We start from the raw sequence: 18,587 nt of genomic DNA on the forward strand, positions 1-18,587 counted from the left end.
AGGGCCTGGAGCCTGCCTCAGACTCTGTGTCTCCCTCTCTCTCTTCCCCTCCTCTGCTTGCGCTTTGTCTCCCTCTGTCTCAAATATAAAAAATAAACATTAAAAAAAATCTGATAAGAAAGGGATATAATGTATTAAGTCAGATTCCCTGTAAACAGGTGCTGGGACAGATTCTTGGGACAATGATTTATTGAGTGACTGCTTTCCAGAGAAAGCAGTAAGGATATGAGGGCACTAGGATAGGTGAGGGGAAAATAGTAGATAGATGTGGTTTCGGAAGTTTTAACCTCAACCTGATCCCACAGGCAGGCCCAGAGTATGAATTGCAGCCGAGAGCTGGTCCCATCCGGCAGAAGAGGGGCTGGGGCATTGATACCCTTACATCAGCTAGTCATTGGATATAGGTCAACCCTACTCCAAGGGCAGGTATAAACTCCCAGGTGAGGCCGTTCTGTCCACCAGGGACAGACTTCTGAGAAGGGTCCAGGTGTGAGCCAGCATTATGGCTGCTGGAGGAGGGGTGTGCCTGCAGGTGAAGGGTGCCTGATGAGAGCAGCACAGAAGTTAGGGCATCCAGGCTGGTGAGAGCGAGGCAGGGAGCAGTGTAGGAGGCAGGGTGGGAGAGGGCTATTCCGAATGTAAATTCCTGAGCAAGCTAAAGTCCTGAGCAAAGAGGGACTATGGATGGCTCAGCATATACAAGGAAATGCCTAGATATGACTTGCCAATTAGACTGACATAACTGATGATAATAGAAGTCAGGCTAATGTTATATTTGAGGAAAGGGAGATGGTGTCTAGGACAGGTCATGACAGATAACTGGGGTTATCTGGATGCTGGTCAGGCAATTATGTACACTTTGAAAAAATCCATCAAGGGGTTATGGATGCTCTTACGATGCATAGATGTTTCAGTATAATATCTACACAGGAGCAAGGGGGCTGCTATTACAGGGTGTAGGACTTAATTCTAAGAGGGCGTCCCTACCCTCCTTTTTCTTATATGTGCCCCCTCCTTCTTGGCACTTCTTAATCTTCACCTTTTCCTCCTCTTTGTTTCCCTACCATAATAAACTCTTCCTCTGCCTTTCTGGCCTCTGCTGTCTCAGTGAGGGGTTGTGTGTTAGACTATCATGTGATTCTTTTCTCTGAAAGCCTCATTGAAAGCTTCACTGAATCCTTTCCTGACCACCTGGACCAGATCAGATGCCCCCTTTGCATCCCTGCCCAGTGTGGCTGCTTTATACCAAACAGCTGAAGGTCATGTGTTCTCATCTATTTAATGCAGGTCCCTTGTTAGGCTGTGTTTCACAACAGCCAGGACCTGATGTTTTGCTCATCATTTATCCCCAACACCTAGGGGACTGTCACAAAGTACATGGTCCACAAGTTTATTGAACAAAATATGGCATTCCAGCTCCAAAACATGAACCCCAAGTCCCTTGGGGGTGGAAGAGGAGCTGCCACACCTGGTGGTGGAATTAAGCAGAGGCCAGGGAAGGCCATCCACTGGGGGATGCTGGGTGCGCTGCTCTTCGAGGAAGGTGGTACCCGGTGGAGCTGGCCTGTGGTTTCTGTCCCTTTTATCCCCACGCTTGCCCTTCCTGAACTTTCTCTCCCTGGGGTGGTCAGCAGAGGCCTTGGACAGATGCTTTTGCTGAGATAAACAGTCTGGCCTTTTTGGTACCTATAGTGGCTGCTCCAGCCATGTCTTGACCTAAGATCAGTTGGTGATTCCAAAGATCTCTCCTTGGGACAAAACCCCTCAGCCTGTTGTTCTCAGTGGGAAACTGTTTTTATTCCTCAGGACATTTGACAATTCAAGAACCACCTTTGGTTGTCACAGGTAGGGTAGTGCTACTGGCATCTAGTGGGTAGAAGCCAGAGATCCTGCAAATGTACCACATGGGACAGAATTACCCTAAAACAAAGAATTATCCAGCCCAAAATGCCAGCAGTGCCCTGGCTGAGAACCCCTGCTGTATGCCAGTCCAGGCTTGCCAACAGATGCTGTCTCCAACCCAGGAAGCAGGTGTGTCCCAGAGACTGTCTCTTTTCCTGAAATCACCCTAGAATTCATATCCCCCCTTTCCCCAGTCCCAGCTCACTCCGTCTCCTTGGTGAGACTTGCTCTAGGAAAAGCATGTACATAGAAGAGGCCCTTCAGTATGTTTTCCAGAGCCCCGTGGAACCCTGATAGAGACCTGAGTTCAAGGGTGGGGACTTGGCTCTGCAGAGACAGCCTCAGTCCAGGAGAACCATGGGACCTCCTCCCTTCATCTTGCTATCTCCATCCTCAGCTTTCTCTTCAACCCTGCTCCTCCCACCCCACCTTCTACCATTTCCCCCAGTCCTCCAGAGATTAATGTGATAATTGCCATGTGTGCCTGTTTACGCAGGGAGTGGGTGCACTCACCACCCCCATCAGGCAGGTTCCCAAAGGAACACATTTCACGGTGTCAGGACTGGTACCCGCTGAGCACTCCCTGTGCAGGTGGGCTGCCGCCCCCGACTGCTTTCTCTGTCTGTCATTACCCCCATCATGCGCACATGTACATGTGTGTGTCACTCGGGGAAGCAGCAGGTGAGAAAGACAGCAGCCAGCCTGCAGTCTGGGGGCTTGGCTGGGTTGAGTGGGAGGAGAATCAGCGCCTTAACCAAGAGGACATTGCCCCGAAGAAGAACACTGTTCTGTAATGGCTGACAAAGAGTAGGTGTTCTGTGAATGGTGGGGAATGTGAGGCTGGCACTCCTTGTGCAGCCTTCTTTGCAGGGAGGAGCCTGGTTTCTGCTTAGCTGCTCCACGGTTTCTGCTTAGCTGCTCCACAGTCGCGGTCCAGGCAGGGAATGTTCCGCTGGGAGACTCTTGGGCCAGAATCCACTGGAACATGTTCAGAAGGCAGTGGGTCTCCTGTGCCAGCATCTTGCTCACAACATTTAGCATGGCTGTCCTCTGTTCCTAAAGGAAGAGTCACCAGGGAACGTAGCGTGTGGTGATCCCACATGCAAGCAGCTTGTCAGAGTCCCAGAAGCAGAGGGGTCTGGAGAAAGGATGAGAGAGAGAACTTCTCACTTAGGCAGCCTTCCTCTCTTCCCCCTCCTACTGGGACACAGACACACAGACACCTGAGGAAAAACACACTTCGAGCTGTGAGGTGACACCGGCAGCTTTCTCCTTGGTGTTTCTGACTCCCGCTGCACGTGGTTTCGGGACATCTCACTTGAGAGTGGTCGATTACCTTCTTCTTTTTCAACCTCAAAAGACACTTTAGTAGTTGTCTCTCCTACACTGGACAGTTTTGAGGTTTTTATAATGATGAATCAGAAGGAGATTGAAGTTCTAATTAGCATCAGAAAGAACTGGTGTCGTTTTGGAGGAGGGAAATGTGAAGTCCTTTGCCCGCTGCCTGATGAGCTATGTCCCCTTGTCCTGCTGGATTTGTCATTGATCCACTGAAAGACACGTGACGGGAGGGTGAGGCCTCCTGGTGGGGAAAGATGGGAGGGGAAGAGACAGAAGGAAACCCAAGGGAGAGGAGAAAGGTGTAGAGAGGGTGCGGCAAGTCTATTAAAAGGTTTGTGAATAATCTCGGGGTGCTGTCAAGCTGCTTTCTCCAGAAGAACCTTTTAAGCTGTCAGTAATCTGTAACAACCCCCTTGGGGCCTAGTGCCACTGGCCCTGGTCCTCCAAGTCTTTCTCTTCCCCTTCCTCCTCTTTTTCTCATCAGACAGGTCCCGATGCCATAATGGAGAACAATTTTTCTTAAAAAGAAATTCAGACAAAGCTTGAGAGGGGCCTATCAGAATGAAACTTTTTTTCTTTTTGGTTTATTTTAAACATGAGTATTCTCTTTTTTATTATTTATTTGTTATTATTATTCAATCATTTTCTTTTGTTTTTTTTTTACAAATAGTTTATTGTCAAGTTGGTTTCCATATAACACCCAGTGCTCATCCCCACAAGTGCCCTCCTCCATGCCCATCTCCCCCCTTCCCCCCCTCACCCATCAGTCCTCAGTTTGTTCTCAGCATTCAAGAGTCTCTCATAAACATGAATATTCTCTTATTTATTCAAATTGTAGTTGTTTATTGATTAGTTGAGCCAAACATTCCGTGTGCCAAACACTTCATTAGGTGCTAGGTATAGAAACAAACAGATAAGATTCTTGCCTTATGGTGGGTTAAACCCAAACCAAAACATTCCCACTACACATGATTAAAGAGACACTGTCCATGTCATTGTTTTTTCTGGAGGAACTGGGAAGTACATTCTAGGCTTTGGGCTCATGAGAAGAGTCCTTTTATCCCTGCATTTCACAGGCTGTATTTCCTCAAGTGTTAATAAACGTTCTTCCAGAAAAGGGGTTTCATTATCAAGGAAGTATATGAAATGATATTAAACTTAATAATGTTCCTTTCATGTGTCTTCCCACTGACTAAGGGGAAAATATAATCAGTTATGTTTCCTAAGCCTCTTTGGTCACAGAAGCTCATTTTCCACAGAACACATTAACATCTCGCAGACCACTAGCAACGAGAACACTTTTTGGGAAATGCTTTTCACTCTACAACATCTCTGGAAAATCATCACCCAATTGAAATTGCTCTAGCCATCCTCAAACTGTAGCTCAGTCCCTTCTGGGGTCAAAGATACCTTAATAGTCACAATTTCATCATCACCATGGCCGGTACCAACTAATGTTGAACCCCGATCTGGGTGTTAGGAGCTGAGTCCTTGCTGCCGAAGAATGCTGGGTGCAGGGGACTCCAGCTAAGCCATGTAGTAAATCAGACATGTTGTTCTGGTGCCCCACCGGTGAGCCATCCAAGCTAACCCGTCTGTACAACATGTTGCGTTTGTAATCATGAATAAGATAGAGTGATTTATACAAGGATCATGTCATCCATCCTTCAGCTCACAGGAAGGACCGTATCTCAACTCTCCCAGAAAAAACATTAATGAACATAGTGAATTTTATGTTCATTAAAATCCCTTGTGGCCCTTAATATCTAGTTCTCCTGCATCTTCTTTCTGAGAATCAGGAGCAATTTTCTTTGAGGTGTGGTCCACATCTTCCCTGCTTGCATTTAACTGATCAGACCTGGTTGAACTGAAGAGGTAGAACTTAGACTGAAATTGACAGATTTCCACCTTTGTCCCATACAATTCAGAGGGTGTTTGTTAACTTACATTCTGCTTCATTTGCAATCATCTGTCTCTGAACAATGTGGGGGCAAGACAAAAGATACAAGTTTGGTGAAAGAGGTTGTCTTCAAAGCTATTTTTAATGGAAAATTCTACTGTGCAGCGATAGCTTCCATGATCAGTGGGAAGCTATAGTCTGTGGACTGACATATTTGAATGGAGGCAGAAGAAAATTAGATAATTTGAGATAAAAGATAGAATGTCCTAGGAGTCTACCAGATGCATGAGGGCAATGAATCAAAAATATGTTTGTAAAGCTTAGTAGTGAGAGGAGGAAAACGGTAAATCACAGACAAGAAGCACTTTGTCATAGAAATTCTGAGTTCAGATCTTAATTTTAGTAATGTAGCCTGTGAATATTAGGCATGGCATTTGACTTTGGCCTTGTTTCTCCAGTGAATTGAGAATAAAATACCTTTTAACTGTTTCACATGAGTATTAAAGTTTGCGTGTGAGGGGCTGGTGTGGGGTTGGAGGAGGATTTCAAAACCCTGTATATATAAAATGCAATTCAAGGAGACTATTTAGAAAGATTTGGGGTTGATATTATGGAGAGGAAGAGTCAAGGTGAAGTTTAGTTGAGAGGCTCAAGTGTTAGAGAAGACTTTTCAGAATGCTCCCAAATGGTTTCCAGGTCCTAATAAGACATCCTGCCAAGAGTTGCTTCTTTTGGCTAAGCCATGTGGTGTAATCCTCCCTCAACCTCTAAGTATTCAAAGGCCATGAATCTCACTTGTAGTATATGAGTCCAGAATATGGATTTCTGTGCAGTTTTTACTTCACTGTGTGTTAGGATTAGAGAGAGAGTGAAAGGATTGCTCTTTAAATCTAGATTTATTCCTTGTTCTGTCCAGAAACTTGCTGGACCCAAGCCTGGGCCAGCTCTGTACTATTGGACTGTGATGGAAGAAAGAAAGAGTGCAGGGTCAAGGGCTGAGCGGGATGTGGATGACAGTACTGTTTCCCAAGCAATCCTGTCACGGCTTTGCCAGCGTCCATGGAATAGACTGATGGACACAGCTTGCCTCTGATTTTTTGAGAATTTGTCCAACTTAGACTGCAAAAGCTTAGAACACCCTTCACCAAACACTATAAAAACAGTCATTGTTTGTATGATCTTAGACAAGTACTTGACCTCCCTGGGTTCAGTTATCTCAGCTGTTAAGTGAGGTTGGACTCTTCCTACTCAGAATGTTGTGTGAGGCTGATGCAGTGTCCTTTACTGTATACGTGGGAGAATATGAGCTAACCCACAGTAACCCCAAACTGGGAATGAAGCAGGTGGTATTTGACTATATTGCCCTGTGTTTGTCACCCTGTATTGAGGCTTCAGGAATAGAGGCCTTCTGGCAGATGGTTTTCGTAAAATATTAAGGAACCATTGTTCTTTCTTTCAGACCAATGATGCCTTAGGAGCCACCTGGAATTGGCTGTACTTCATCCCCCTCATCATCATTGGATCCTTCTTTGTTCTCAACCTAGTTCTGGGAGTGCTTTCCGGGTAAGCCAGCTGCTCCTCTCTCTTCTTCCTTCATTGCAACTGTAAACTAATGCTCCAGACTACTGGCCAATTCATTCATGTAACTTCCCTTTAGAAGACACCTAACTGGGCAGCCCCCATGTGAGGTGCTATTCTAGATGCTGGAAATGCAGTCGTGTATGTTGTTTAATCATCTTTATTTTTCTTAGGAGTTAAAAATATTTAAACCAGGTACAACATTGAACATGGTATCTAGTGAGTTCATTTATTCATATACATCCTTTTATTCAGTCACTCAGCAGTCATAGACCTTCTTTGACCAACACCATGCTGGTTGTGAGGCATATAAGGTTGACTAAGGTAGAGGCTTTACCCTCAAAGGTTTTATTCTATCATGTATTTAACATCAAATTCCATATGTGTAGCTTTGATTAGTGTCCATCAGTCAGCAAGTACTCAATGTCTAAGGTCATGGTAAGCATAGGAAAGAGCATACAAAGTCTAAGGCATGGTCCCTGTCCTTAAGAAAGTGGTGTTTTGTGGACAGGACACAAACATTTAGACAGGGAGTGGAGTTCTTTTACTGACTAATATAAGATACAGGTAATTTGGGGGAAGGAACAAATCTATTATATAGTCTGAAGTTACCAGGAATGGCTTCATGAAGGATTGAGATTTTTCTTGGGAGACACAATATGTAATAGGATAAAATAGAATATATGTGAGTGAACATTCTGTGAAGGAGAGCACCACACCATAGGAAAAAATAGAAGAAATGGGACTCATCTTGCACTAGGAAAGGACTGTAATGAGCCTGATTTACCTAGAGCATTTGGGAAATGTAAAGTATAAAATAGAGCTACAACAGGGGTTGATTTTTAGAGGGTCTTACATTTTTCTAAGCACAACTGAAATTAATATCTTCTCTGAGTAGCATAAGTTCTTCAAATGGAAATTACAAGGTGGTGCTTCTATTGAACACAGCAGGTTGAGTGAAATTCATCATGTCTTATAACTCTACTAACACAGGAAAAAAATTGTAAGGGCACAGTGACAGAACAGGAGAGGAAATGAGAACAGATGAGACAGGTCAGCAAAATTTTTGAAGGCAGAGAGTAAATGCTAACTGATCTAGTGGTGGGAAAGCTGAGGTTTAACTGCCTTTGGTGAAGAATGCTAATAAAAAGGCAAAATGATTTTCCTTCTGAACCATCCACAGTCCTAGAAAGGCTCCAAGAATTCAAGTCACCACATATGTCTGAGAGATGAGATATGGATGGCACTAACAAGAGGATTGGTCAAAAATCCTCATAAGGAACACTTAGATGACATCTGTCCAACACCCTAGATCTCTATCCCCAAACAGTTCTCACAGGTATCTGCCCTGTCCAACCCCCACCCCAGCCAAAGTCAGAAGACTTACTGTCTCTGTAGCCTGAATCAAAAATGTGCAATGGTAACATCAGTTGCTTCTGAGGGTAGGGCTGATATGTTGGAGTGAAAGTCCACAAACTGAATGTCATGCTCCCAGCCCACATCTGTCTACTCTTAACTCTCAGAAGTGGAGCAGTCTGGTAGGGCAAGGGCTAGTAGGATTCCTCTGTGGGGAAACTGTCCATCTTAAGAGAAGAATCTTATGTAGGCTGACACCTGAGGATGGCCAGAGAAACGGTTCCCACCCAGTGCCCTCAGGGAGGCTCATAGAGTTTTCTGTAGCTGCTGCAACAAATTAACACAACTAGGTAGCTTCATGCTGTGAATAAAATTAATTCTTTCACAGTTCTGGATGCTAGAGGTCCAAAATCTGGCAGGGTCTTACCCCCTCTAAGGGCTCTCGGGGAGAATTTATTTCCTTCNTAAGGGCTAGTAGAATTCCTCTGTGGGGAAACTGTCCATCTTAAGAGAAGAATCCTGAGGATGGCCAGAGAAACGGTTCCCACCCATTGCCCTCAGGGAGGCTCATATAGTTTCCTGTAGCTGCTGCAACAAATTAACACAACTAGGTAGCTTCATGCTGTGAATAAAATTAATTCTTTCACAGTTCTGGATGCTAGAGGTCCAAAATCTGGCAGGGTCTTACCCCCTCTAAGGGCTCTCGGGGAGAATTTATTTCCTTCCTTTTCCAGTCACTGGTGACTCCAAGTATTCCTTGGCTAGTGGCTGTGTCACCCTGGTCTCTGCCTCTGTGGTCACATTGCTTCCTTCTCTTTTGTCTAAAATCTCCCTGGGCCTCTTTCTTATGAGGACATGTGTCATTGGATTTAGAGCTACTTATATATTCCAGGGAGACTTCTGCATCTCAAGACCCTTAACTTAATTACATCTGCAAGGACTTTTTTCCCAAATAAGGATCCAGGAATTAGGATCCACGAATTAGGATGTGGACATACATTTTTTTGGCTGGGTTATTCAACCCAGTACACTTCTCATTCTACACACTTCAGCCATACACACAAGAGTTTCTAAAATGCTTTTTGAGACTTGCTCTTACATACTAAGGCAGAGTAGGGATCATCAGCATTGGAAAAAAAAAGTCCAAAACAAAACACAAAAACAAAATAATATATAGAAAAAAGGAACCTGAGAGACACCAGGTGGCTCAGTCTGTTGAGCATCTGACTCTTGATTTCAGCTCCAGTCATGGTCCCAAGGGTGTGGAATTGAGTACAGTATTGAGCTCTGTGCTGAGCATGGAGCCTGCTTAAGATTCTCTCTCCCCTCCCTCTGTCCCTCTCCGTGGCATGCATTCCCTCACTCTCTAAAAGAAAAGGACTTGAGGGACTATGAATGATGGAGGGTACAAAAGATAACTCTTAAAATTTATAGCTGATATTAGCAGAGTTAAGAGAAATAATTTTAATTGCAAAATTAAAAATTAAAAAAGAACATTTAGCAGTTAAGAGCCCTTGGAAATTAATGCAAAATAAATAATGTAAAATTTCATCAGTCTAGCATGAATTAATGTAAAAAATGTAAACATGTAATGAAAATACTGAAATAGTAAACAGTTGGGATACAAAATTAATGAAATCACCTAGAAAGTAGAATAAAAAAGCTTTTAAAAATCAGAGGGTTGGTCCAACATTCAACTTCTAAGAGTTCCATAAAGAGAATAGGGAAGAGGGCACGGAGAAACTTACAAAGAAAAATACAAAAAAATGTTTCCAGAATCAACAAACGCACATTGCCAGAGGAGAAGTCTGTTGAAACATGCATAAGGCTATTCTTTCCAACATTAGTTTTTGTTGATGGGACGTTGGAGAGAACCTGGACATCCACAGTCGGGAAAGTAGATGGGTAAACTGTGGGATCCCTCCCATGACCTAGTATGCAGCAGTTAGAGGCACCAAATACCATGTGCACTCAGCAACTTAGAGTATCTTAAAAGCATATGATTTAGTCAAAACAAGAGATAGTATGATACAATGCATGTAAAAATACATGCACACACACAATACATAGATTGTAAGAATGCATTCAAATAAAAAGTATGCATTGAATACAAGTTTTTCTTGAAAGTAGAACATTCTTTAATTTTTTTAATGTTTATTTAATTTTGAAGGAGAGAGAGACAGAGTGTGAGCAGGGGAGGGGCAGAGAGAGAGGGAGACACAGAATGTGAAGCAGGCTCCAGGCTCTGAGCTGTCAGCACAAAGCCCGACGCAGGGCTTGAACTGACGAACCATGAGATCATGACCTGAGCCAAAGTTGGACACTTAGCCGACTGAGCCACCCAGGTGCCCCCTTTAACATACAATTTTAAAGTAGTTTCCGATGTACAGTCTGTTGATTTAATAATTCTGTACATTACTTGGCACTTACCATGATACATGTAGTCACCGTACAACATTATTACAATATAATTGATTATATTCCCTTTGCTGTACTATTCGGCTTCATGACTTGTTTTATAACTGGAAGTTTGTAACTCTTAATCCTTTTATCTATTTTGCGCCTCCCCACCCCTATCTACTTCCCCTTTCTGGCATCCACAAGCTGTCTATATTTAAGAATCTGGTTTTTGTTTGTTTTGTTCATTTGTTTTGTTTTTTTTGTTTCACATGTAAGTGAAATCATGAGGCATTTTTCTTTCTCTGACTTATTTCACTTAGCATAATATACTTTAGGTCCATCCGTGTTGTCACAAGTGACAAGACCCCATTCTTTTTTTATAACTTAGTACTATTCCGGGCACCTGGGTGGCTCAGTCAGTTAAGCGTCTGACTTCGGCTCAGGTCATGATTTCACGGTTTGTGGTTCAAGCCTGGCGTCGGGCTCTGTGCTGACAGCTAGCTCAGAGGTTGGAATCTGTTTCCAATTCTCTCTCTCTCTCTCTCTCTCTCTCTCTCTCTGACCCTCCCCTGCTCACTCTCTCTTTCTCTCTCTCTCTTTCTCTCTCAGAAACTTGGCTACTGTTAAAAAAATAACTTAGTACTATTCCATTGTATATGTATACCACATGTTCTTTATCCATTTCTCTATGGATGGACACTTGAGTTGCTTCCATATCTTGGCTACTGTAAATGGTGTTGCAATAACATAGGGGTGCTTATATCTTTTCAAATTAGTGTTTTCATTTTTCTTTGGGTAAATACTTAGTAGTTGAATTAACAGATCATATGGTATTTCTATTCTTAAACTTTTGAGGACACTCCATACTATTTACCACAGTGGTTGCACCAGCTTACATTCCTACCAACAGTAGACAAGGGTTCACTTTTCTCCACATCCTTGCTAACACTTACTTCTGATCCTTTTGCTACTAGTCATTATGAATGGTGTGAGATGATACCTAATTGTGGTTTTGTCTTTCATTTCTTTGATTAGTGATGTTGAGCATCTTTGTATGTGACTGTTGGCCATCTGTATATTGTTTCTGGAAAATATCTATTCAAATCCTCTCTCGAATTTTTAATCAGAATTTTATTTGATGTTTATTTGAAAGTAGAGCATTCTTGTGAAACCTTTCATACACCAATATGGCATAAAACAAAGAAACAATTACTATTTTGTAAAAGTAAAAATGCTCTTTGGATTTTTTTCAGTTATCAAAAATATGTACTAATGTGGGTTTTTCATGAAAGTGAAGTGGTATAAAGTAAACTTTCAGATAGTGAAGGAAACCTGTCTATTGTATGGTAGTTTGTATAGCAGAAAGAAAGGAGGAGGGTATGGAGATAAAAGGGAACAAATTAATTAATAATGAAAATGCCCACTGAACACTTGACACACTAATGAAAAGAGACCACACCAAGATAAATCATCCATAAATTTTCAGAGCATCTGAGTAAAGATAATTCCAGAAGCTTCTGGTTATTGGAAAGGCAATATATTTTAACAACAAAGACTTAGGGATTAGGGTGAAAGTTAGAAATGAACAGAAAAGTTCCTAAATATTTCTGAAGGAAAAAATTTCCAAGAAAAAATTCCCTACCTAGCAAAAATAGCAATAATTTCTGAGAATACTCTGACAGTATTTTGAGACCATCTTTCAGAAGAAGTTACTAGAGAATGTGAGTCTCTAGAAATAAGGAATTAACTGAAGAAAGAAAAGGACATAATATTCATGCAAACAAGGGATTCAATAGAAAAATCAGGCAAAGGGGATTCCAGGATGATTATGAAGGGAAGTCTACAGTGATAGACCCAGAGAGCGGCAAGTTCAGACTTGGATAGGATGACAAAGAGCTTAAGAATGATATCTGTAAAGAAAGAATGAAGCAAGTTATTCCCTGATGTACATTGTATTCAGAAAAGCTTAGAGGTTTTGTGAAGATTATGTATATGAATATATAATTATATATATAAATGTTTGCATTATATATAAACATTATATATTCATATATGTATTTGTATGCATACACCTCCATTTAAGCGACTCCACAAAATACAAAAGGGTTATCACTAAAGGAATATAAGCATAGTAAGTTAGTTTTCTGTGTGACTGAACCTTAATGGATTGTAAAATGGTCCCTTATGGTGCTATAATTGCCTTGAGATGATGGGGGAAGAAAAATATGGGGAGGGGAAGGGAATGTCAAACACTAAAATCTTAGGTTCCATAATGAGAAAGTCTTTAAGCAGCATCTGAAATAGAAAGATAGGAGTGCCTGGGTGGCTCAATCAAGTGAATGACCAACTCTGGCTCAGATCTTGATCTTGCAGTTTGTGGGTGTGAGCCCCACATCAGACAGAACCCACATCTGTTCTGACAGATCAGAGCCTGGATCCCCTTTCAGATTCTGTGTCTCCCTCTCTCTCTCTCTGCCCTTCCCCCACTCTCACTCTGTCTGTCTGTCTCTCTCTCAAAAATAAACATTTAAAAAATTTAAAGATAAAGAAATATCAATTGTGGGGGTATAATATTAAAAAATTAGAAAGGGATACTAGAAAAAAATATAGGTAAAAGTTATAAGTGATGGTTTCTGGGGAGTGAGATTCAGTGCTGGGGAGAGGCATGGCTGTGGATGGCTACCTCTTCATGATAAGTCTTTTAAAAATATTTGTCTTTACAAGTCAGTGTGCATCACTTTGAGAAAAATAGAGGTAAAATTTTCAAGTAAAAATACTGCACATACATAAAAGTGTGGGGTGAAAGGAATATGTTAGACCATTCATCTGCTATCAGGGGGGGAAGCATTGACATGGAGGGAGACCATGGATTAAGGAGGAAATGACCAACTATGTGGTACTGAGAGTCTGTGGTGACTTGTGAAATGGTTATGAAATAAAAGCAGGAAGCACTATGAAGGCATTCTTAGTACTCTGCATCTTGAGTGGAAAGTCATAAGATGTAATGGGACTCCTTAGATATTTACTCATTCAGTGAGCATTTATTGACCTCCTTTAAGTCCAAGCACTGCTCTAAGTCATTTGATCCATATTGCCTGTACCTATAACTCAGATACTATCTCTCAGTGACTACCTATGGAAGGGGCTTGACCACAGACTTCATTCTTCATGCATTTATGCGGAAGAGATAATCTCTTATTTATGTAATCTTACTTGATGTTCTGTATCCTTACTTGTTTCCAAAGTGTGTCCATGGTTAATTTAGAAAATTCAAGCCCTGCTCTTACTATTTGAAGAGGGAGGGAAGTAGATGCTATGCTAACAAATCAACTGTGTTCCAAATAAGGCTTCTATAGGGGCGCCTGGGTGGCTTAGTCGGTTAAGCGTCCGACTTCCGCTTAGGTCATGATCTCGCGGTTCGTGGGTTCGAGCCCCGCGTCGGGCTCTGTGCTGACTGCCAGCTCAGAGCCTGGAGCCTGTTTTGGTCTGTGACTCCCTCTCTCTCTGACCCTCCCCTGCTCACGCTGTCTCTCTCTCTCCTAGAAATAAATAAAACATTAAAAAAAAATTCAAATAAGGCTTCTATGTGGGTTCAAGATCTATTTTAACAGCGCTGGAACTAGGACAGAGCACTGCCCTCCAGGACAATTTCTATGTCTAACTGTATCCAATCTGATTGACTGTCTCTGGTTTGAAATTGCATCTTTTAATTCTCCTACATCCTTCTCTGGATGCGAAAGAGTGGCGCATCGGTGGAAGCATGATCTTTTGGCGTGTGACAGTCATGAGTGAGAACCTAATCTTGCCACTTACCAGCACTGTGCATTTGGATAAATTACTCTGAGCTCACCTCCTCTGTGAAATGGGATAGTAATGTGTTTCATAGACAGAGGCCTAGCCCAGGGTCTGGCATGGAGCAGCCATTAGCTCTTATACCCTTTGATAATATTGACATTCATTTTTCTCTGCCTGTTAGGTCTGGGTGGCTATTATCTGAGTAGCAGCCTGTGATATTTGCCTTGAGCCGGCTGTGAGACCATCAGCTCCTCTCTGAAGGGGGAGACAGCCTCCTCAGGTTGGGAGATGAAACAGACCTGGAATGGCATATGTCTCCTTAGCACTTCTGAAGTAGCTTAGGAAGTGACAACAGCAGCTGGGAACAGCTGGTGTAAATAAATTCTGACATTTAAAGGAGTGTTAACAATAGGGACCTTACAGGCTGGGACTGAAATATTTCTGTCCCTGTTTCCTTTTCCACATTCCGATGCTCCACACATATGGAGTTTTACCAGTATCTGCGGAGGGTTTAACAGTAGCTAGTTCTGTGTGCAGAGGACCAAGGATGCTGTCTTCTGCTTGGTCTGGATCTCACATGCCTCTGGAGGGGGTGTAGGCTTTCTCTTTTGAGTAAGTGGCTGGTTGGGAGTTGCACTTGAAAGCTAGAGAAAAGCTTTGGAGATTATATTTCCAGGGGACATGCTCCCAGTGACCTGAAGGCAGTTTGAATGTTATATGATAAGGCTTTCCTAAAGCAGAAAAAGAAGGCAGTGGAAGGAGGAGCCCCTGTGTTGGGCAAGTGATGAGATGAGTCTGAGTGAGGGGGGAAAGCAGCCTATGCCAGTGCTCATTGCTCACTGGATACTAAGTGTGCAAATGACTGAGGCACCCATCTCAGGGGCATGGGACTCAGTAGAGGAGGGCTGTGAGGGAAGTTGGCCATCCTCAGTGTATTTAAAGAGGAAGTATAGATAGAAGCATTGCAGTGTTTTTACTTGTCTCAGAGGAAATGGGATTTGATGAAAACCATTAGCTTAGGCTTGAAGAGAAGCAGAGCTTCCTGTCTCCATGGAAACAAACCAGAGCTGCATAAGCACAGGGCTACAGGGCAGAAGGTGCACACAAACAGAAAATGACCCTGAGCTAGCCCATTGCCTCTATCCACTGCTCCCAGGGCTTCTGGAGAGAGGAAGGTAGGCTTGGGGGAGCAGTTGTGCTGTCCAGACTAGGACAGGGACAGCCAGGCCAGAGACGCCTACAAATGCAGCTGGGGAGCAATTGGAAACCTCATGTATGTAAAGCATGTCAGTTTTCAAAGCACCTTTACTTCCATGTATTTTTTTAATATACCCTGCGGCATCCATCCATATTGGCACTCAACATGGCACAACTAGAGGAAGGCTGCTGAGGGTTAGCCTAGAGTATCCTGTCCATACGGACTTTAGTGCGAGTTTTAATCTGCACATGCATTGACACTTACTCATATACACTGGTCTTCATGTACACAGTGTGACCTAGCACATACAGGGTATAAAATCCCAAGACCCACTGTCCAGGTCCTCTTGGCCTAAGGACTAATGGGGAGTGGTGAACTTTCCATAGTAGAGGAGGAATTCTTCTGGTTCCATCTCTCGAGTGAATGGAGTGGCTCCCCTAAGAAGCAAGGTGACAGCTGTCTGTCCTGCCACCAACTCACTTGCTGAGTGGGTTTGATAATTAAGTTCAATGCAGCAAATATTTATTGAGTATTTGCTATACATAAGACACTTTGCTAGACTGAGATCACAAAGATAAAATGAGGAGATTGTAGATTGATAAAGGAAATAATTTAAATTACATGTAATGGAATCTAAATTCAAACATTCAGGATTTTAGTCCTATCCAAAGCAATTTATTTAATATACATATATACCATATATTTTTTAAGATTTGTACATGTCACATAGTTTGAGCACCTACTATCTTACAAGGCATTGGTGAAAATACAAAATTGAATAGGACCTAGGTCCTGTCCACAGGGAAGGGACTAACAAATGTATCTTCAGTATTAAACTTTGGATCTCCTGAATCACCTGCCATTGCTTCTCTTTGATATTAGAAGATGGCTCCTGAGTATTTCCCAGACCTGACTTGTGTGTAGGTGAACTACACAGTAATTTTCCTGCCAGGATTCTGACACTGGAATCAACCATAGAAATTCAATTATTCATGCAACTAACGTTACTGAGTTCTTACTGTCACCTGCTGCCCGGGGCCAAGGATATATCAAACAAGGACAGAGGGCTGTTCCCCTCAAAGAGCTTGTAGTCTAGGTAGAGAGATAGCATAGGTGTAGCATTTAAATTAGAAAAGGCAAGGATCAGTCAAGGCCAAGTGAAGAAATTGCCCTTGATACATAGTTTAAAAGAATGAGTAATGGTTGGCTAGAAGCAAAAGAGAGGACATCCTGGCAAGTTAGTAGTCAAGAATTTATAAAAGGCCATTCTGAGTGACTTGAGTGAATCAAGTCAGGAAAAGTAGAAAAAATGAAACTAGAGGCAAAGGCAGAGGCTCGTCATGAAGGGCTCATTATAGGGGCTATAAGCTAATGAGTTTAATGATTCCAGAAGCTTTTGGGAGGTTCTCAAGCTTTAAGCAGGGAAAGTGGCCAGTTTACAATCAAAGATGATCATCCTGAAGAAATTATTTAGAGAAACAAGACGGGAGGCAGGGAGACACTTTAGGAGCAAAGCGAAGAAGCAGGGAGGCCCCAGGCAACACAGTGGTGTGGCCATGGACAGTATGTACCAGATCCAAGAGGTGTTGGTTAGACAGTATGTGCACGTCTTGGTGACTATTTGCGTGTGTCTGAGTGTGGACTGGGGGATAAAAGTAAGAGGGAAGTCTCCTGGACTGCTTCTAAATCTCTGAATGGAGCCACTGTGTGGCTAGGGGAGAACACAGGACAAAGAGGTTTTGAGGGAAAGAGGATAGGTTTCGGATTTGTTGAGTTGGAGAAAGCATAACACACTTTACACCTGTTGGCTAGTTTATAGCAATAATGGGGGTTTGTTTCAGGTTAAATTTTTTAAGCCGTAATTTATTGAGATTGTGCTATGCATTGAAAATTATGCCAATGCCATGACACACATTGTTTCATTTAATCCTCACAATTACCCTATAAGGTATTACTATCTTCTTTTATGAATAGGGTAACTGAGAGGGAGGTTTGGTACTTTGCCTAAACTCACAAAGCTGTTAAGCAGCAGGTTCAGAATTTGGAATGAGATCTGTCATGGCCAAACACCTCTGCTGTTAAACACATCCTGCATATAGTAAATGTCCTTTTTGGAAGGAAATTAGCTGGCATCCAACACAGCAAATCTTGATGGAAATGAAGGAGACCTTGGTGGCTAGCAAGACATGTAGAACTTTCAGGCCCTGAAGACAGATTTCATGTTCAGCACCAGTAATGACCAGATTGGTGTTCGTAGTCCCTCCCGTGACTAGAAGGACACATTCCTGGATGAGTTGTGTGTCCATGGAGGTCACATATAAAGCTATGAGAGCTTGTTGGGAGCGTCTGCATTTCCCCAAGACACTGTTCTATATATCAGTTGTCAGAGTTGTATCTTAGATTGTGATAAAAGTTATTTGAGGTAGAAAGGACTGTAAGAGACTGTAGTGGCCTCTGTGTTACAACTGAGGAAACCTGAATAGAAAGTGAAGCACCTTGCCCAAGTTATAGACAGCTGTTTAGTGGGAGATCTTGACTAGAACCCCAGGTTCTCTGGCTCCCTGTGAGGGTGCTTTCTTCCATATATAGTAGGTATAGTTTAGTAGTAAAGTATGGACTTTGTAAACAATATATCTGGGTTTGAATCCCATCTCTGTTGTCATCTTTATGACCTTAGGTAAATCACTTCATATTTCCATACCCTTAATTATCCAGTTGCAGATAAGGATATTATTTTCCACCATGTAGGATTGCTGAGAAAACTAAATCAGACCATGCTTGTGAAGTGTTTTGTGCTCCGGCGGGACTTAATTAGTGTTAGCTGTCAATAGCAGATTTCTTCTCTCCAGAACCTGGTCTATACCCCAGAAGGTAGCGCTGGGTAAGAGTCATTCTTCTTACCTACCAAGTAATCCTTCTGAGTCAGTTACAGAAGCTGAGATGTTTTGGGATACCATTGGTAGGGCCGATTGACTATATGGCACTCTGCCTGGAATGGTACTAACAGACCAGTGGACCACGTCCTTGTGCCCGACATGTGGCCATCACCTTAGACATTCCTCTGGCAGTTTCTTGGAAATGCCCTGGACTTTCTACCCTCTGCTCCTGTGGCCTAGA

General features: G+C 42.6%; 1 protein-coding gene across 3 annotated transcripts in view; it reads left to right on the forward strand.

Moving 5' to 3' along the window:
- CACNA1E (calcium voltage-gated channel subunit alpha1 E) overlaps window positions 1-18,587 on the forward strand; it is a 308,909-nt gene that overhangs the window by 159,442 nt on the left and 130,880 nt on the right. For all 3 annotated transcript variants that reach the window (XM_077763228.1, XM_077763229.1, XM_077763230.1), the window contains exon 7: window positions 6,603-6,706. In XM_077763228.1, the coding sequence (XP_077619354.1) occupies window positions 6,603-6,706 (104 nt within the window). The remainder of the gene's footprint in view (window positions 1-6,602; window positions 6,707-18,587) is intronic.

The sequence above is a fragment of the Crocuta crocuta genome, unplaced genomic scaffold, assembly GCF_008692635.1.
Source record: "Crocuta crocuta isolate KB4526 unplaced genomic scaffold, BGI_CrCroc_1.0 scaffold3, whole genome shotgun sequence".
Taxonomy (NCBI): domain Eukaryota; kingdom Metazoa; phylum Chordata; class Mammalia; order Carnivora; family Hyaenidae; genus Crocuta; species Crocuta crocuta.